Source organism: Salvia hispanica, chromosome 3 (assembly GCF_023119035.1).
Source record: "Salvia hispanica cultivar TCC Black 2014 chromosome 3, UniMelb_Shisp_WGS_1.0, whole genome shotgun sequence".
Taxonomy (NCBI): Eukaryota; Viridiplantae; Streptophyta; class Magnoliopsida; order Lamiales; family Lamiaceae; genus Salvia; species Salvia hispanica.
This window is the reverse complement of record NC_062967.1, coordinates 46949438-46969723: the sequence shown is the minus strand read 5'-3', so window position 1 is coordinate 46969723 and position 20286 is coordinate 46949438. Positions and strand designations below refer to the sequence as shown.

At 36.7% G+C, this 20286-nt stretch overlaps 3 protein-coding genes across 6 annotated transcripts; all 3 read left to right on the top strand.

The window, feature by feature from the left end:
* The first annotated feature begins 1937 nt into the window (after positions 1-1937).
* Positions 1938-5763, top strand: LOC125214255 (zinc finger CCCH domain-containing protein 17-like). The gene is made up of 3 exons (XM_048115190.1): positions 1938-2320; positions 3341-3451; positions 3595-5763. Exons 1-3 carry the CDS (start codon positions 2201-2203, stop codon positions 5464-5466), a joined length of 2103 nt encoding a protein of 700 aa, XP_047971147.1. The 5' UTR covers positions 1938-2200; the 3' UTR covers positions 5467-5763.
* A 3211-nt stretch (positions 5764-8974) lies between these two features.
* LOC125216096 lies at positions 8975-14182 on the top strand. The gene is made up of 8 exons (XM_048117721.1): positions 8975-9527; positions 10422-10521; positions 10654-10710; positions 11778-11889; positions 12732-12814; positions 13013-13074; positions 13149-13245; positions 13724-14182. Exons 1-8 carry the CDS (start codon positions 9217-9219, stop codon positions 13781-13783), a joined length of 882 nt encoding a protein of 293 aa, XP_047973678.1. The 5' UTR covers positions 8975-9216; the 3' UTR covers positions 13784-14182.
* A 1669-nt stretch (positions 14183-15851) lies between these two features.
* Positions 15852-19856, top strand: LOC125214163 (phytosulfokine receptor 1). 4 transcript variants are annotated; one of them, XM_048115068.1, is made up of 2 exons: positions 15852-19016; positions 19075-19160. In XM_048115068.1, exons 1-2 carry the CDS (start codon positions 16174-16176, stop codon positions 19076-19078), a joined length of 2847 nt encoding a protein of 948 aa, XP_047971025.1. In that variant the 5' UTR covers positions 15852-16173; the 3' UTR covers positions 19079-19160. The 4 variants fall into 4 exon arrangements, with proteins under 4 accessions (XP_047971025.1, XP_047971024.1, XP_047971023.1 ...); XM_048115067.1 differs by having other exon boundaries at positions 15854-18538; positions 18638-19856; XM_048115069.1 differs by having other exon boundaries at positions 15856-16870; positions 17210-19856.
* The last annotated feature ends 430 nt before the right edge of the window (positions 19857-20286 follow it).

Genomic DNA, 20286 nt, shown 5'->3' with positions numbered 1-20286 from the left:
AATTTGGCGTGATATATTTTAAATAAAATAGAAAAGCTAAATGTCGAACAATAAATAATGAATGAAATAAAGAATATTTGCATTGACATTAATTTTAAAATGTAGTAGTAATATTTGCATGGTATTACAAAATTTAAGTAATAAATTACTCCTATACAAATAAAAGTATAAATTTACAATTATAAAGAGTACCAATAACTCTAAACTAACTAACAAAGACTAAAACTCTTTTGTTATGTGGAGAGTATGGTATAGTACTTCTCATGTGTTGATCGTCTATGAGTACATGAACTAAATCTGGAGGATCTGCATGTCGAAATACACGACATTTTAAATATATATCTAATTACTATGAGTCATTGAAGGTCCCTTACATATGCAATCTTGATAAAATAATTTAATGGCTCAGATTCATGTGTCTAATGCATAGCTAGTAGAGCTTGCAGTTTGTCTATGTCGGTTAAATGCATAGATAGTAGTCGAATTCAATCATCGGAAACCCCAAAAGGAGAAAGCTTTTTATATAGAGTATTGCTAGTATTGAGTACAACTTTGTACACTTATAGAGTGCACACATAAGATGATTCAATCGTATTAAACTAAGTCACCCGGAAATTCAAAAATTATGCGCCATCTACAAGACTACAACAACTACGAGAAAGAATGGAGGAACGACTTACACAATGTGGATATTCTCCGAGGGGCAATGTCCATCCATCGAGACAATAATTTCAAGCCTTTCAAGCATGTCAAGACTTGGAAGAAGATTCACGATTCAAAGAGTGGACAGGCAGTGAAATTCGGCCAAAACCGAAACACAAAGCTTACATCCGACTTACAAGAGGTGTGGAAATGGGCTCTAGGTCACATTTTGACTTTCCAAGTAATGACGGAGTTGGGAGCGGGGGCGTGGCCTTGGAGTTGAGAAAGCATCATCTGTGTGAAGAGCGAAGACAGTGGATGGTGGCGTCGAGCAACGCAACAAAAGCAGATACTGGCGATGTTCAGATATTACTTGATACAACGAACATGGAAGCATTTTATAATCTATTTTTCAATGTGTACAACAAATACACATCGCATATGAACGATGAACAATTGGACATTCACTACAAATTTATCAAAAATATCTAGGAAAAGTTGGATGTAATGTTTTAAAATTTAAATTATGTAATTTTCTACTATTTCAGTCATATTCTTTAATTTTAATAAAATAATATTTTTATTAAATTAAATAATTTTATAATTGCAATAAATAAATAAGAAACAAGATTAATGGATAGCAATAGAATCAATAGATGAATGACAGTATAATTTTGGATGCTAAGAGCATCTGAGCTTTCATAAAATGTAGAGCCATGAATACGGTCGCAATTTTTAGATATGGTGACGTAAACTTTTACTTAATCTTGACGATGAATCTCAATTTGAGAACTATTAACAACCAAAGAGGGAAAAAAACCCATAAATTCCATAGACTATTTGTGAATTTTGTGCAAAAATATTCATTTCTATAAAAAATGTGACATAGATACATAGATACCTAAATTTTGAATAACTAGCACCGGATAGAATTTAACTGATGAAACGGGAAATAAAATTCTTCTACTATTATTGTATCGATAAATGATGTCACAAAAAATGGTTGGATTTTTTTAAAAGTAAACTAACTACTCCTTGCTTATCTGAGTCCCACTTGAATAGTTCACAATAATAAACGAGAATACTCGAACATATGATCTTGACAAATTAACAACTGATAATAACTAAAATTCAAATGTGATTCAGATTTTTAAATAAATTGAGACAGTAATTGAATTCCAAATTATTTTTGAATTTACAATTAAATGGTGTGTTGAAGTACATACATAAATATATTAATAACGGAATAAAAAGAAAAGAGAGATTAAAAAGGAAGCAGATCTGATACTACAAACACTCATACATACACCGCATGTCGTCTCTCTCTATTTTAATTTCATCTCAGCGTCATCATCTCTCTCCCTCTTTCTTGCTCACTTTCTCCATCCTCGCAATCGTGCTCGGAGCCTGTGTTTGATGCCGCCAAAGGGGGGGAATCACTGTTAGGAGGAACCCTACCTCAGACCAGCCGCCTCAAGGATTTAAACCCTAGATCCATCAGATTAACACATAAATTCATTTGATTTTATTCATCTTCGAGCTGCCCAAGGATCGAAAAATGGCGACTTCTGCGCCCCAATCCCAATCCCAGTCTCAGCCTCCCTCCGCTGAGGAAGAACTGCTCAAGCGGAACACCGATTGTGTTTACTTTCTTGCTTCGCCTTTAACTTGCAAAAAGGTCCTTTTTTGCGTCTCTTTTTCTTTCCATATATATATTTTTTAATTTTCTCTTTTAATTTTCTACGCTCCGAGTATTATATATTTGAATAAGGACAACACGAATTTCGGGGAATTAGATCTTCATTGGGGAGGGTTTTAATCGTTTCTCCGTAGATTGTTGGAATTAAGTGGAACCTAGGGTCTTAATTTATGATTCACTTCCAAATGTTGGTTAATTTCGGTTTAGGATATTGCATGTGGACATTTAGTTTGGCCCTGACAAAATTGACGAATTTTACATACATTGTTTTGATCTATTTGTTCTAGCATTTTATGATCTTGATCTGGTGTGCATTAGAATTCGATGTTGTCATTAAATTTACTCATCTCACCACATGCTTGGGTTAAGGAAGGGATGAGGGTCTATTATTGGATGTACTATGACTTATTACCTGTAAAATATGTGACAGTGTATCCATTTTTTTGGTTAGGTCCTTTATTGATTTTTGTGATCATGGCAGAAAAATGTTTATATCGACGTGTGACAGATAAATTCGTTGATTTCTTAGGGCCTACATTTGCCAGTCATTTGATAAGATTCTGCTAAGCTAGTAGATAAAACCCATTTTATGAAAACTCCCCCACGACAACAATGGATCCCTTTGCTGAAAATGAGTGTAGATTGTGGTCTGTGTATGCTTCATAACTAGTAAGTTTATCCTTGCGGGAGTTGGGTAAAGTTTTGTCTGGACCTATTCCTGTATTAAAAACCAACTTGTCGCCCAGCTTATTCATGGCTGTCAATTTTTGATGCTGTAGTTCAGGGATTTCTGTTCCTCAGAGTGTTCCCCTTAGAAAATTTGTTCATACAGTAATCAACTGGCATTTTTTACCAGTATACGCACTTATTTCTAATTGGATCAGAAGTTACTTTAAATTCAGTTTTACACATTCAAAGATCGAGTGTAGTGATGATGTCACGTACCATGGAATAACATTTACTTCAATAATTATTTACATATCTGAGTTCTTCCGACAGGGAAGCGAATGTGAGTATCGCCATAGTGATGTTGCACGGGTAAATCCAAGGGACTGTTGGTACTGGTTGAATGGTAACTGCTTGAATCCGAAATGTGCATTCCGTCATCCGGTTAGTTTGATACATTTCCTTATATAGATAACTTCCTTTCTGTTATGACTTGTCCTGGATGAGCCTGAACATGATGTATCTGGTATTTTGTTACATTGTGTCGCTTGATAACCCTTCTATCTGTTTACTTTTTTGCTCTCCAGCCTCTTGAAGGATATCTGGGAACCCAAGGCCCAACATCTACTGGACCCTCTGCACCTGTGCTTCAGGCTGTTCCAGGTCCATCACATGTCCCAACTGCCTTCGCCAAGCCAGCTGCGCCATGCGTATTTTTTCAAAAAGGGCACTGTTTAAAAGGTGATTGGTGTCCTTTTCTTCATGCGCCAAGTGCCTCAAATACCAAATCCATGCCTGTTCCAGCAACTGGATCTGCTGTTGAACCTGCGAATATAAGTAACCCTTCCAGTGGAGTTGACAAGACTTTGCAACAGAAGGTTACACCTATAAATGTAGCTAAATCACTCAATGATACTACACGGACAAAACCACTGGCTGCAGTGGAATCTACTGCTCCTAGATATGAATATGCTGTAAGCAGGAAGGCTCCACAAACATCAGTCAGTAATGTATTCTCCGGGTACAGGACCTCTACTCCTGTATCTAACGGGCACCCCATCAGCTGGTCCAATCGTACTCAGCAATCTCACCTGTTGGATGAACCTGAAAGCATGAACAATAATGATGCAGAGGAAGTTTCAAGGGAGCCGTCTCCTGGATTTGATGTTCTTGTAGATGATGATGGAAGAGATTCTGAGTACTATCCAGGTGAAGATCGATACGGGATGTCGAGAGAACATGAACCTGGAAGTGAATATGAAATTGGCCGCTCTGCTGATTACAGCTTGATTGCTGCTGTTGATGATGAAAATTCTCGGGGTCGTCATGGTTACGACTCACTGGAACACCGTAAGGGACAGTATGCTTGGGAGCAGCACAGAACTTCTGAGAGGATGTCTGGAGGGTCTTATCATGAAAGGAGGCCATATGGTCGGCAAGAGAGTCATGGTCAAGTTGATGAACATGATCTCAGGCACCGTTTAGCAAAGCATAAGAGGCCTAATGGTTTAAGATCTGTCATTAGTCATGAACATGACCGTGATGTGCATGTAAGAGATAGAACATACAGGAGTTCACATAGGGATGAGCAACATAATACCTTGCGGGAGAATTCTCTTGGCGGTCGCCTTCGAGGGAGAATACGACTTCCTGAAAGATCGCCTTCTCCAAACAATAGGGATATGATTAGGACTACTGATCGTATTGCATCACAATCAGGAAGGATCCGTGACAGAATAAAAGGAAGGCCTGAAGAAGCTTCTAATGATGGTGCAAAGAATTATCGAGGTCCAGACTCAAGAAGAGACTTTGTAGGTGAGAATAATGGGGATTTTGCTAAACCAAAAAGCCTAGCAGAATTGAAGAACCAGAAAAATGCTGATTCTAGTAGGCAGCATGTGACTGATCAACAAGCACTTGGCAAGAGAAAAAGTGAGATGAATGATTGGCATCAACAGAGTGAAAATGATCTTTCATTTGAAGGACCTAAGCCACTACAAGAGATTCTAAAACGGAAGAGACGTGAAACTAGTGGAACTGCCGTGGGTAGGAATTCATCGGGCATTGAAAGTGTCATAGGAGATAAAAATCAGGAAGAAAAAGAGGGTGCAACTGATGGGCACATTACTCCGATTGGAAATCACAAGGAGGTTGATAAGCCTATTTCAGTTCACACGATGGAAGCAGGAGAGGGTAAGCTAGCCAGCTCTAGTTCTGACCAGCAATCTGTTCCTAGCAAGCCAGAAGCTGAAGATGGAGAACTTGGTGATGATGGAGTGGGTCTGGAATCTGAACCCTATGAGCAGAGAGACAAGGAGTTCGATTATGAGCAAATGGGTGAGGAGGAATATGTAATGTATGATGATGGCGAAAATGGAGATGCTGTAGAGGAATACGTTGATGAGGAGGAAGAAGATGATGATGAATTTGCCAAGAAGATGGGTGTTATGTACTCATAAAATTCGAAGCCGTCGCTTGATGCACGATTATTGTCTTGAGAAATGGCAAGTTTATACTAGACTGTCCTAATTTTGATTTCAGAAGTAGAGATGATAAGTAGTGCCTGCCGAATGTACCATTAGAAGCTTCCCTTTTTCTTGTTGAGTAGTATTAAAACTCTTGGACTGGCTAGATCATTGTTTCTTCTTTTCCTTTTTTGTAGTTCCTCTATTTGCAGTTATACTGCTCAGAGTTGGATTAAGATTGTAACTTCAGAAGATGAACAATAATTGTTGGCATGATGCCTTTTGTGTCAATGTGTTATTAACTTCTATTTTTGTTACAATTTTATACTCCATGATTTCTCAATCCAGTATGTGATTGAACTGAAAGTAAAAGTTACTATTTGGTTTAGATAATTCAACCTTCAAGGATTGAATTTTCGTCTGAGTTTTAGAAAGTTCATATCTCTATTGCGGGCATTGGAGTGTTTGAGATGACTTTTATTAATATGAGAGGACAATAAAGAATGTACCTCTGATGTACCAATTATCATACTCATGGTAATTGTTGGAGGGTCAGATCAGGGACTAGAGCTGGCCAAAAAACAGACCGGGCCCGAGGCTGGGTTTGGTTGATTCTAATGTTTCTGGCTAGGGCCGTGTCAACCCAGCTCGATTTTGAGGAATTGTCTTCACAACTAGTTTTAATATAGTACTCTCTCCGTCCCACCAGAGATGATTCATTTGCCTTTATAGTTTGTCCCAACCACAATGAAAATTAATAAAACTTTTTTCTGAGGCCATGCTTGATCTCGCGGAGAATGAAATAAGAATGCACAATGTCCAAATAAATTGAAAAATGACTAAACTAAATATAACAGATGCACTATCTCAATTCTCAACTTTGATTAACTTTCACATAAACAATTTAACCTCAGCTCTCTTCTTGTCCAGGAAACTGCCTCACTGACAAACCCAGGGTTTCTTCTTGTCCCTCAATTTTTGGCTAAATCAGGGTTGTTTTTTATTCCACGTAATTACAATTAAATCTTTTGTCACTTGTACGACTCAATCAAACTGCAGTGTGCGGACTAGATTCTAACAGAGGTGGAAAAGAGAAGCTGAGGGATGAGCTTCAGTGTGGTCGTAGCATTATTTATAAATATTTAGTCATAATTAAATTAATGTGATGAACGCTATTTTAAACACACATAATAAAAGTATATTTGCTATGAATCTCAAAGAGTGATCACTTTCTTATAAAATTATAATTCACACACATTCTCAATACTCACACTCATCTCATATAAACTCAATCTACTAATTAAAAGAGAAGTATCTTTATCAAATATATAAAGCATTTCTTCTGTGTTTTTATCTTAAAAATTGTCCATGTCTTAAACCTTGATGTATTTTTTGAGATTGTAAGGTTACTTATGTGAACAATTATACTATTATTGTTGGGAAAATAATAGTGGTGCTGGATATATTTATAAAGTTGTGTCACTTCTATGATATTTTGGATGAGTAGACATTAGAAATAACATCCGATTGGACAGCACCCACTAAAATCTCAAATCTTCAAAATTGAAATGAGTTGAGCCACTCTCATGAGAATGAACACTGTTCGAAACATAAATTTTTAACTTTTTTGCCTCAAATTTCATAATCCTCACAATTATTAATCGATATGTATTGTGTTTACATGCCCCTATTTCCATTTGAATCGGCTCGAAACTATTAGTTCATCATTTTAAAATTCGGTGAAACAAAATTAGTCGATATACAAAGATAGAAACCAATTTAGACGTACAGTTAAAATGTGCGTAATTAAATGAATAAAGTATAAAAGAACTGAAATAGTATATAAAATGTCGAGGAATTAAAATATATCATCATTATAAATCTTGCGAGATGTTATGAAAAAAACAAGTAATTGACGAATCAAAATGCTTGATGAAGATGAAAAGAATAGATGATCTTGATTGCTATGTTATATTAAAATAAAGTAGGAATTGACTAACCAAAATGATTCATGGAGATGAAAAAAATAGATTATCTTGATTGCTAAAAATGATGATTAAATCTAGACTCTCAATTTTTAAATTATATTTTGAATTTGTAACTATTAAAACACATAGATCTAAGTATAAGATTTAAAACGTTTCTATTTCGGGCAGGAAATCATTGACCATCTTTATCTTACAGAAGAAGGAAAAATGAGAAGAAATCGCAGTTGTAATTTATTGAGGTTTGCACATAAAAAAATAAATGTTGGGTTTGTTTTGCCCATTTCTTATGCAATAATGAGCATCGAATGCTTATTGGGATTCGCAATGGCTCCACCAATGTTTCAATATGTTCCCTTCATTCATAATATTACGTAACAAATAAATTACTCTTTTACAAATAGAATAGGAAGAAGTGCATATATTTTTAATTATGCATACAAGTTAATGAAAATTTATTCGAATAAATGATGAATTTGTAATTAATGAAGAGTGAAGAAAGTGAGATTTAAAGTAAGCTAAGTGGAAATAATAGAATTATAACATTAGTATCTTCAAAAATATATCCAAAACAAAATTTATTTTGAAGTACATTTTGGTTATTTTGCTCGATAGGGAACAGAAACGGCCATTAGAAAAATAAATGATTTGGAAAAGTGTAATGTCTGGACCAATATACTATAGACTATAGTTTTGTGTAGGCCGACTTTCTATTTTTGAGTATTAGCCTAGATGAAAAATAACTTGGTAACTATACTACATAAAACAGGTAGTACTTAATTTAATCATTGCTACATTCACCTCAACAATTTTCCAATTTTCAAATATATGATAAATAATAATAATACTTAGTTTATTATTTATCCTATTTTAACTCAACATAAATCTAACCAACTATGTGTAAAAAAATATTTTACCAACTAAATTATGTTTCATCATTTTTTTAAAGGATCAATAGACACAACTAAATAGTATGCCTTGTAAACATCTAAAACACAAGATCTTTTGTAGTATATTATATAGATGTACATAATTTAATACCCCAATGTCCCCTATCTACATAACTTATTAATAAATAAATAGAATTAAAAACAAATATAAATACAACTACTTAAGTTTATCATTATTTATTGCCACTTCAGAAAGAAAATGGTTATTCAATAACTAAAATTGGTCGATATTATCTTGTAATATTCAATGTAGAGTATAACTCCAAAATTAATTGATCATTAGCAAACAACCTATACCATGGTCCATGAGCTCCAATAGATAGACCTTTATTGATATGGATGTAAAATTTTATATTCTTGTGACTTGTGAAGATAACATTAGTACATGTTAGAAAATAGAAATAAAAAAATAGAATCCATTTACTTCAGCAAAGATAATATTACCCATATAAAATCTCTAGAGCTCTTATTATAAAAAAACAAAAATGGAAAAGAATAAAAGAAAATAGAAAAAAACAAAATAAAAAGAGCAGCACCAAAAAACTTCTCCCACTTTACAAAGCAAAAACAAATAGCAGCAGAAGCAGCATCTGCTTATAATTTTGTGCAACAGTTGTCAATTATTTCCCTCTTTCTCTCTCCAATTTGGAAAATTCCTCTTGTATTCTTCACTCCAAAAATCCGGAGGTAATGTGACCAATTTGCAGGGACCAAAATCCTCTCCGCTGCACCAGATGTTTTCACACAATTTGAGGTCTGCGCGTGCTCAATTTTTTTACTGCTGTAGCTGAAACAATTCGCACTAACAAATGACAAGCGAGTCGAGCGCTGGCTTCCACCATCCCCAGCACGGCGGATTGTTCGCACCCGGTGGAGCGACGAGCAGCAGCAGCAGCGGCGGTTCAGGCGGCGTCGCTGCAAACTACAATTACGGCGGAGGAAGCATGAATTTGGGCGCAAATGAGTGCCCTAGCGGTAGAATGCTCTTTGGTGCGCAGAATTCTCTTGATTCTTCGCTGACGCATGTGCTGGATTCGTTTCCCGGGTTGAAGCACGACGGGGGTTTCGCAGTGGAGTGGTCGGTTGATGAGCAATTCAAGTTAGAGGAGGGACTTGCCAAGTAGGTACTTTACTTGCTATTGGGGTAAAAAACCAGCTAATATTAGGAAATTTTCTGTAATGTGTAGCACTGCTGTAATTGCTTCCTGAGGTGCAAGATTGTAGAGAGTATGGTCCATGGTTTAGTTAGTCTTCTGCCTGTCTTTATGGAAAAATACATGATTAGTACATAAACCTAGACAGAGATGATGGATGAAGCTAATATAAGCATAGAGGATTGCAGATGATTGATACTGCCATAGGGTTGGAACTTGGAAGACAATAACATAAACTAGGGTTTGTGTGGAATTCAGCATCACATTTGAACAAGGATTCAGATCCTGCAAGGGGGATTTATCATACTTTGAACTAGTCAGTGACTCGGTGCCCAAGGCCCAAAATGTTGGTAGATGAATGATAAGCTATGTGGTTATACCGTTATAAGCAAGTTCTACAGTCTACATTCATATTTTTTTGGTTGGAATTCTTGTTGAATGAGATGTCCTTAATATATTGGTAATAGGAAGGTGCCAACTAGGGGCTAGGTCAGCTTGGTTTATTTTTCTCCTTCCCTTCTCTGCATGAGGTGATTGTCCCTGTAGGTTGTCATCTACAAACTGTCATAACATAAACACCTCAACTTTTCTCCAAAAGATTGTTTATTATGGCCAATCACATTGTTTATTGTGAATCTAAAAGTTTAACAGGGTCTGGGATCTTTTGAGTTTATTAATTTGCAATGCAGAAAGTAAAGCTCGTACCCCAAATGTCCCCCGCCCACTCCAGACATCATCTTGCCACAAATGCTTATTTACTGGATACAGAGTTAATTTGAAATAATTTCGGTGTAAAATAGAGTATGGAGTACTTTTTTTCTTACATGGCCACTTCATTTGGGTGATTCCACAATATGCAGATATGCTAGTGAACCCAATATCACAAAGTATGTTAAGATTGCTGCCTCACTTCGTGACAAGACGGTCAGAGATGTTGCTCTGCGATGCAGATGGATGATGGTAACTTTTATACGTATTCTCTTACTTCGAGTAATATCTTTATTGATGTGTTACTTGATATGTTCTTTTACCTTCTAGCTGCACCACTAAGAATAATGTCACTTCTTTTCATGGTGATGTGTTGTTTGTCAGAGAAAGCGGAGGAAACAGGAGCATCCATGCTTGGGGAAGAAAATTAGGGATCGGAAGGTAAAAAAATGTCGTTTTTTCGATATGGTATGCATAACTGATATTAGTTTCTCGACCCAGGCATTGTTATGCTGTAATTTCAAAATTTGAAATCCAACTTGCTGTCAGTCAAAAGCAACGTGGGTGACTATATTTGTGCTCTTCAACTGCAAACAAGAAATTTTGCTCATAAGGTGCAGTGGAGTCCAAAGCTGAGCAATGGTTTTATTGGGTTTCTTATGTGTTGCTCAGATTTTGGCCTTGTCATTCCTGATTCCTCTAAACGGATGGACGTTTCCTTACTTGGATGTTGCTATCTGCTGAATAATCAACTCACATAGTAGAGGTTAATAGACGAAAAAACTGCCAAAATGTGGCTGTTCTTTTTCCGATGATGATCATAAGATAAGTAAGCCTAGTCTAAACAATTGAGTACTCATACAGTTCTACTTCTACTACTTTGTCCCATCCCATGGATTAGAGCCATACACAAACTATCTAATATAACTAAATTCATTATTAATAGTAACTAACACTTTATAAAATAAAATATTTAATAACTAGCAATTTATAAAATTAAGTAACAACTTATTGCACTGCTAACAAAAGCCTCACCGTTGAGGACCCAAGCAGAAGTCTGTCCGACCTCGGATAGCTTGGATATGTGGGTGGGCTAAGAGTTGCAGTAGCTGTCCCTCTGTTGTTGTTTGCATGGATGCCAATGTGGTCCTTAGTTAATAGGCTAAATGAGTATAGAATATTAGTTAATAAACTGTAAATCAGATGCCTTGTGCCACGCTCACCCAAATATGTTCCTAGGAAGCCTCATGCTTTGTTTTCTCTGATAAACCTTGGTATTGCTCTCAGACTGAGTAGAAATATTTTGTGGTCAGTGTTGTCATCAACTTATTGATTTGATTTTGGATATGCTTTTTTCCCTGGTAATGTTTCTTCATATGATTTGTAGAAACTGCTAAACAAAGTCGATGATGTTGCATTAATAAGTGTATGAGCTGTATTTTTCTTGTAATGCCTAGTACATGAACCAGAACTTAAAGATGGTGTTCTGATAGTCATCCCTTTCTCAGGAAAAAATGTTGGAACCAGCTTTGAAGACTAACATGTCCTCAGCTTCTTCAGTGAATGTTGCTCCATATACATCAACCACAAACCAGCAGTGTGGTTACATGCTCTCAGGAGGTTTAATTATTTAGCTGTTTACATTTAAAAATCTGTTTTTCCCCAAACTAATTATGTCGACTAGATATTATGTTTTCAGGCTGAAGATGCTCTTCTCAGTCTTTCCCTACATTTATACTTTGGCAAATGATTGTTGAACTTTTCTCTTTTATCTTATTAACTGATGCTAACATGTGCACTAAGATGTTGGTGATGATGCCTTGTTTATTTATTGTTAACTTTTTTACTTGATAGTGCTTACACCTATGTTATGTCTCTGTTGAGTGAATTTAGAAACTTTGGCTGAATAATCCGACTTTAATTAACTTTTTTGCTTGGTTCTGCGTACATTCAGTTTAAACTGAATGCTGGACTGTGGGGGTTGGTTAGTCTTAAATGGAGTTGTCTTCGAAGTTAGTCTGCATAGCATCAGTATCAGGTTGCTCAATGTGACTTGCAGCATTTAATAGAGGCAATCATTGTACATATCCCCGAAATTTCATTGTTCCAATGTTTACAATATCTTGAGTCTGTTAACCTGTTTCCACTTTCAGTGACATGTAACTTGGCTAATACTAGAAGGCTGAAATTTGGAACTCCCCTATAAAACACATCGAGTCAGTTAGATCCCATCAAGATATGAGCTTATCAATGCCATTTGTTACATATCTGCTTAGCTAGATTATTGTCTGAGAGTCCTGAAAAATTGTTTCATGCATTTCATGTTACTTTGGTCAAACATAGGCATTGTTTCCCAAATTCCTTCTGGACTCACTCATGACTATGGGCGTCAACTTTCAAATGGTCTTTTATCAATTTTAAGTAAATACACTAATCAGAAACAATTTTTATTTGTGTTTTAGTACTGAGTGGCACGGCCAGACATCTTCTAGAAGAAAACAGTCGGTCTTTTGAACAAATTTCCGTAAATCTTTCTGCTCAAAAGGTGATGCCTGAACCCTTTTGTTCACCCAAGGCATGGGACTTGGTTCTATTAGTTTCTGGTTGGAAATCTTTCATTGGACTGTAATGGGATTATTTTTACACAATGTATTGTACTCACGAGTAGAATATATTATGTAAACTGAACATATTTAATATTTGTTGTGGGGAAGTACTGATGATGCCAAAACTTTTGTTGCAGCTGCAGCAAAACATTGATCTCTTTTTCCATGTGAGGAATAACATAATTACAGTTTTGGACAGGTAATTACTTGTATCAGGAGTATATGATTTGGTGTTCCGTTGTCTTATTTAGCTAATACTTTTTGTATCTGCAGCATGGCAAAAATGCCTGGAATTATGAGTCAAATGCCACCTCTTCCAGTGCTCTTAAATGAGGAACTCACAAGTAGCATTTTTCTGCCCTCGTCTCAGGTATGTACCGTTCCATTCTTCATACAGCCATTGTAAAAATTCAGTCATTTTTCATGAAATGCCAAGTTGCGTAAAATATGTTAGCTATATTTTACGATACTTATCCTGTTGATTCCCAATCAACAGCTCTGATGAAACCAATTCTGTTACCACTTTTCTCATAGTGTTAGATTTACAACATCCATTTAAAGGTTTTAAACAATGACTTTTTCGTGAAAGATTTTATAAGCACAAAATTTAGGAGAAGAGGACTTTTCTGTCAAAATTTGGTTAACAAATTTATTAAGTACTTCTATTGACAAGTGTAGGAGAAGAGGATTTTTATAGCACAATGAAGAACATAAAAAACCCACTTCTTTGAAAAATGTTTGGCTAATACTGTGAGTCTGTGACCATTGACCCAACTAACCTTGTTGCTTATTGATAAGTACGCAGTCTATGTTAGACATGTCCCCACTCAATTCTGTTCCATTTTCAGCCGATGATTATGTTCAGCTCATCAAGTATGGCACCCGTGAAGCAGGAGCCTGGATGCTGATCTTCTCCTAGCTTTGTCATTAATGCATCGATTCTCCCGTAAGTGCAAAAAGTATTCCCCTGCAGGTTGAAGAAAAGATGCTTGCAGGTTTTGTAGCTTGAAATTAAAAAAAATTCTTGGGGCTTATGATTTGAGGAAGATGGAATGCTACAGAATAAATTGACAGTGAAGTCCAGATCTTGCAAAAGTAGTGATCAACCACTGACATCTCTAATGTTAGCTCCCACTTTTTTTGTTATTTAAGTTTTTCTGGAATATAGTTCCGTCATTGATTTACCATTTTCGAAACTCAACTGCATATTTTGAAATGATTTGAAAAGCCTTATCAATATGGGTGATTTAGTTGTCAAATGTAAAATGTATTCAAAGTCCAGCTATATTTGAGTTTTCGTGTGTGAACTGCTGCTTTTCTTTTTCATTTTTTAATGGTAACGGACGAAGTATTTCTTAGTAGTTTTTTTTATTTCTAGTGAGTAGTTAAAATATCAGGTCTTATAATAAAATTTTTATTTAGTTTATTTTTTTTTCAGGGGTATTTATATTATTCAAAACCATGACGTGTATGGTTACTGACAAAATTCAAAGATTAACATAGCTCTCCACTATATTATGTATTGCTACATTCACCATCAAATATTCAAATTGTTGAACTTGAATTGGGAGAGCACTAATATTCAAAATGGAGGCAGCATTATACCAAAGTGAAGTCACTAACGTCTCAATAAGAATATACTAGCCTATTTTAATTTTTTATGATTATGGTCCTCTGAAAATAATATTACTGTATTAGTTTTTTCCAATGTCAATCACTTCTAGTAGAGCTTAACGATTGGTCAAGGTGTTGTTTTAAATACCTCTTCCATTTGGGACGCCACTCGCATAATCTTATTTTCATGTGATTAGTCAATTATTAATGATGTTAAAAAAAGAATGAATTTCCAGAGTTTTCTATTGTGATATTTTATTAATATCTTTTGTCAATCTTGTCCTTTAGTTCCATTGATTAAATTTCCAATTTAATTTGTTATTATCTGATTATGTGAATAGCTCAGTTAAGTAGTCTTGTATGAGGGTGTAATTATCTAATCTAATGATTCACAGAACTATTATGGCAGTCAACATTACTATATTCAAACCAGCTTGCTTAAGAATACTAATAATAAAACCTCCCCTTAGCCTATAAAGGATGATAGATGAACCATTATTACACATTTCAAATGATTTTGGAGACCAGTGGCCATAGTCAAAACTAGCCGGCCCGATCGGGCCTGACTCAAAAAGAATATTCCGAGCATAGATGAGTTTCAAATATTTCTGATTTTGGGCTGGCCTGGTTGTCTGCGGGAACTTTGCAAACAACGACAAAGGAGAATATCAACTTTGTTTTTTCATTATAGCATCAATACAAATTTGGACTCGCTAATACATATATGACTATAAGATAGAAATATCTAGTGTTTCGTTGAGTTTTTGAGACTCCATATTTGACAAAAAGAATGAATATTAGATCGTTATGTCAAATTTTAAGATGTTCTCTTTATGATTTTGATCTTTTAAAAAAGATGTCATCAAAGTTTGAGATGTTCTTTTTGGTGTATTTTTCTAAGAAAATTTTGATACACTATTACCTTCATGTGTACATTTAATAAGGTTGTTGAATTTTTAAGGATATTAATATTTGTTTATATTTAATGAAATTGGTTGAATTTTTAATGATAGCCTCTCTTCCATAAAAATCGAATGTACTTTTTTGTTTGTGTTTTAAATTTCAATTGTATAGTGAGGAGGAAGACCGAAATTAATTTAGAAAAAAACAAAAAGATAAGCCATGTTAACATTAATAGCTTTATTAGTTACGTGAATAGGTTAATTAATGTTTTAAAGTCAACTGATTATCTAATATAAGTGGTTATTAATATGGAAAATTGTACTACTCCAGTTCTCAATTTTTGGAGACCCCTAATTGCAAATTAGGAGGCAAAGGGTGAGGTTAAGTATAATTATTTTAGGCAGTTGTTTGCGGCTATTTATTGCCTCCTCTTTTATTACCCACTTTCCCAACGGCCTTCTCTTCTCTCTCCCTCCAAATTTCTTATCTGAAAGAGAGAGAAAAAGCGCCGCCTCTATTGGACCATCAACCCAGCTCCCTTTTTCAAGTCAAAACCCAATTTTAATTCCACCTTTTTTATATTCTCTCACGCACCCAAATACCACCTTCATCAAACCCATCATCTTCTACTCTGCAATTCTCTGCATTCTCTTCAACAATCAATACCAAAAGAAGAGCAAACAAAAAAAAAAAAATCAAATTTCTGCAGAGTACTTACTTACTAATGAGAAGCGAAAAGACTCCAGCCTTTTAAGAGTGGTGCATCTATCATCTTGTGTAGATGACTGTGTTTATTCTGTTTATGATCCTCACCTTCCTCGGATTCTCATCTCGAGCTCAGAACTTCACATGCAACTCCAATGATCTGGAAGCTCTCAGGGCCTTTATGCATAGCCTCGATTCACCTATTGAAGGATGGGATTTCAATTCCTCTTCGTCCAACTGCTGCGATTGGCCCGGCATCACTTGCTCTTCTCCGCAATCTAGGGTGATTAAGCTGGAGCTCGGCGCCAAAAGGTTCTTCGGCAATCTCTCCGAATCTCTAGCCAATTTGGAGCAGCTCAAAACCCTAAATCTCTCCCGCAATTACCTCAAAGGCTCCATCCCTCTCTCGCTTCTGCATTTGCCGCAGCTCGAAATCCTTGACCTGAGCTACAATTTGATCTCCGGAACGTTCCCGGGCAGCATCAATCTGCCCTCGATCAGAGTCATCAACGTCTCTGAAAACTCCATCGGCGGCGCTTTACCGGCGGAGATATGCAGCAATTCGACCAGGATTAGGGTTTTCAATGCGGTCGACAATTTTCTAACCGGAGTTGTTCCGTTAGGGTTGGGGAATTGCACCTCATTGGAGGAGCTCGGGCTCGCCACGAATCTCATCCATGGCGCTCTTCCTGAAGATCTGTATCGCCTGCAGAAATTGAGCAAACTCTTCTTGCAGGAGAATAATCTCTCTGGACAGCTGAGTCGCCTCATCGGTAACCTATCTAATCTCGTTCGTCTTGATTTATCGTTGAATAAGTTCTCAGGAAATCTTCCAGACGTGTTTGATAGAACTGTGAGTTTGAGCTATTTCTCAGCTCAATCGAATAGTTTCAATGGTAGCATACCTGCTTCGTTGGCTAATTCACCGTCAATTGCTTATCTTAGTTTGAGAAACAATTCATTAGGTGATACCATTGATCTTAACTGTTCAGCAATGGTGAATCTCGTTTCGCTTGATTTGGCTACTAATGCGTTTAAAGGGGAGATTCCTGCAAATCTTCCTTCTTGTAAGAAATTAAGGATGATGAATTTGGCTAGGAATCACTTTACAGGGGAGATTCCTCAGAGTTTCAAGAATTTCCAGAGCCTTACGTCCCTTTCGCTTTCAAACACTACCATTACCAACCTTACAACCGCACTAGACGTTCTGCAGCATTGTAGGAACTTGACAACACTGGTTCTCACTTTGAATTTTCGTGGTGAAATGATGCCTGCTAATCCAAGTTTCGAGTTTTTAAGACTCAAGACCCTTGTGATTGCCAATTGCAGACTCACCGGTGGTATTCCCCAGTGGTTGAGTCGGAGCAGGGACTTGCAGCTGTTGGATTTGTCGTGGAATCGAATGGGAGGTTCAATTCCGCCTTGGTTTGGCAACTTGTCATCTCTGTTTTACTTGGACTTATCCAACAACTCTTTCACTGGGAATCTCCCAAAAGAGCTTACTGAAATGCAGAGCTTGATCAGTGGTAATGTGTCCATGGTAGAACCTTCCCCGGATTTCCCCCTCTTTGTACGAAAGAACCAATACGGGTTAAAGTACAAAAGGGCCATGAGCTTTCCTCCTACACTGGAACTTGGCAACAACTTTCTTACTGGACCGATCTGGCTGGAGTTTGGTAATTTGAAAAGGTTGCAAGTTTTGGACTTGAAATGCAATAATTTATCTGGATCCATTCCGAGCACTTTGTCTCTCTTGACGGGCCTAGAGACTTTGGATTTGTCTTTCAATGAGCTGAGTGGAACTATACCAGGTTCTTTGAGTAACCTCACATTTCTGTCATTCTTCAGTGTGGCTCACAATGCTCTCTCTGGCACCATTCCTTCAGGCAATCAGTTTGCAACCTTCCCCAACTCGAGCTTTGAAGGTAACCCAGATCTCTGTGGGGACCACGGTTTACCTCCTTGCCGATCTAACAACAATGTCCCTCGCCTGTCAACTCACAAGTCGAAGAAAGCAAGGAGTGTCGCTATAGCAGTGGGTGTTGGAATCGGTGCAGGAACTATTATTCTTGCTGCTCTTGTCTACCTTATTGTTTTGTGCTCATGCAAGCGAAAAGTTGTGGATCCAGAAAACGAAGATGCTGATGCCACGGAAAAGAATTTGGCAGAGATATCGAGTCTAGTTATCCTATGTCAAAACAAGGAGAGCAAAGAGATTATACTTGATGATCTTTTGACGTCTACAGATGATTTTGATCAAGCAAATATCATTGGTTGTGGGGGATTTGGACTGGTGTACAAGGCCGTCCTCCCCGATGGAAGGAAGGTGGCGATAAAAAGGCTCTCTGGTGAATATTTCCAGATTGAGAGGGAATTCCAAGCCGAAATAGAGACCCTCTCAAGAGCACAGCACCCGAATCTTGTTCAACTTCAAGGATATTGTAAGTACAAGAACGACAGGCTACTTATATACAAATATATGGAGAATGGTAGCCTTGATTACTGGTTACATGAGAAAACTGACGGCCCTTCCTCGTTAGATTGGGAGAAGAGGCTGCAGATCGCGAGGGGGGCAGCGCGAGGTCTTGCTTACTTGCACCAGTCTTGTGACCCTCGAATCCTCCATAGGGATATAAAATCAAGCAACATTCTTTTAGATGAGGAATTTGAAGCTCATTTAGCTGATTTTGGACTTGCGAGGCTCATTCTTCCTTATGACACTCATGTCACAACCGACCTTGTTGGAACGCTCGGCTACATTCCTCCAGAGTACGGCCAGGCCTCCGTTGCGACCTACAAAGGGGATATATACAGTTTTGGAGTTGTTCTTTTGGAGCTTCTTACTGGCAAGAGGCCAATGGATATGTGCAGACCAAAAGCTTACCGGGATATGATTTCATGGGTGATTCGAATGAAGAGGTTAGGCAGGGAAGTCGAAGTTTTGGATCCATTTGTTTATGACAAGCAAAACACGCAGGTGATGCTAACTGTACTCGAGATTGCTTGCCTCTGTTTGAGGGAGAATCCAAAGGCGAGGCCATGCACCCTGCAGTTAGTTACTTGGCTTGACAACATCAATTCAGTCTCTATTTTACATCCGAGCTAGAGAGAGGCGAGCTGTCCCTTATGGCTTCTTCCTTCACACGGTAAGTTCTTGATTATTGATTTTTCAATCTGGAATGCATGCCATGATGCATTTTGTTGTATACATTGTTTCACTTGTATCAATATGAAAGTAATCATATAAATCTTCTAAATATCCTTTGCATTTCCATGAAATATAAGTAAATAATCTTACTTCACTTCTGCTGCTTCTCTCACTGTTAGAAATTAGGAAAATAGCAAGTAGCTCTTTTGAGACATGAAGTAGTTTTCAATTATTTCAGTTGTATGTGACATGAATATAGAAGTTTAGTAAATATCCCTATCATTTCCAAGAATCAGAAATTATGTTTGTTTTGCAACTTGCCCCACAATATCCTGAAAAAAGAAAAGAAAAGGTGCTCTTTTGATGCATGAGTTTTGTGGGATATTGCTATTTTGGAATGGTGGTTGCTTGTAAATTTCACCAAGAGGTGGGGGTTGGCAAACTTTGAGTGATTCTAGAGTTGACTATAATTTGCCAAAATTGTCAAGAACAATGTCAATAAGTTGATTTTTGAGGTGTATAAAAAGTCTGGATTTAGAAAGTAAGATTTTTAAGACTTTGAAATGTTTAGTTCCCTACTCGTTTGTTGGGTTGTGTGGCATTTATTTCAACCTTAAATGTGTATGGAATAGTTGGTTTGAATATAAATGTAAAGGTGGATATTAGATGGGTTAGATTTTTCAGTATTTTGTCAATCCTATTGCCCAAAATATTAAATGAAAATGATAGGAAGTTTGAAAAGAGAGAGTATTAATGTGTATCACAGAAATGTGGTGTGGTTGTAAATGTGTAGGCGCAGTCAAGAATTGTGAGTTTGGCAGTTGGCATATTTACACCTTTGCCTTTGCCTTTGCCTTTGCCTATGTTCCTACATTATTTCAATTCCAACTTGCTTATCTTTAACTTTATCTTTACTAAAAGAGAAAAGGGAGAGGGAGATTTCAAATGTTCCCATCCGTTGATTACAAAAAAGCCACCTTTTTTTAATTCAGTTTAGAGAATAAAATAAAGGGGTTTGACCTATATTAAGCGTCAATTTTC

Bases quoted from the DNA above. Each gene is read 5' to 3' on its own strand.
- LOC125216096 (XM_048117721.1), top strand. From the start codon at position 9,217: ATGACAAGCGAGTCGAGCGCTGGCTTCCACCATCCCCAGCACGGCGGA. The intron at 10,522-10,653 runs GTAACTTTTATA...GTTGTTTGTCAG, and splicing joins TGCGATGCAGATGGATGATG to AGAAAGCGGAGGAAACAGGA. The intron at 12,815-13,012 runs GTGATGCCTGAA...CTTTTGTTGCAG, and splicing joins TAAATCTTTCTGCTCAAAAG to CTGCAGCAAAACATTGATCT.
- LOC125214255 (XM_048115190.1), top strand. From the start codon at position 2,201: ATGGCGACTTCTGCGCCCCAATCCCAATCCCAGTCTCAGCCTCCCTCC. The intron at 2,321-3,340 runs GTCCTTTTTTGC...TTCTTCCGACAG, and splicing joins CGCCTTTAACTTGCAAAAAG to GGAAGCGAATGTGAGTATCG. The intron at 3,452-3,594 runs GTTAGTTTGATA...TTTGCTCTCCAG, and splicing joins AATGTGCATTCCGTCATCCG to CCTCTTGAAGGATATCTGGG.
- LOC125214163 (XM_048115066.1), top strand. From the start codon at position 16,174: ATGACTGTGTTTATTCTGTTTATGATCCTCACCTTCCTCGGATTCTCA.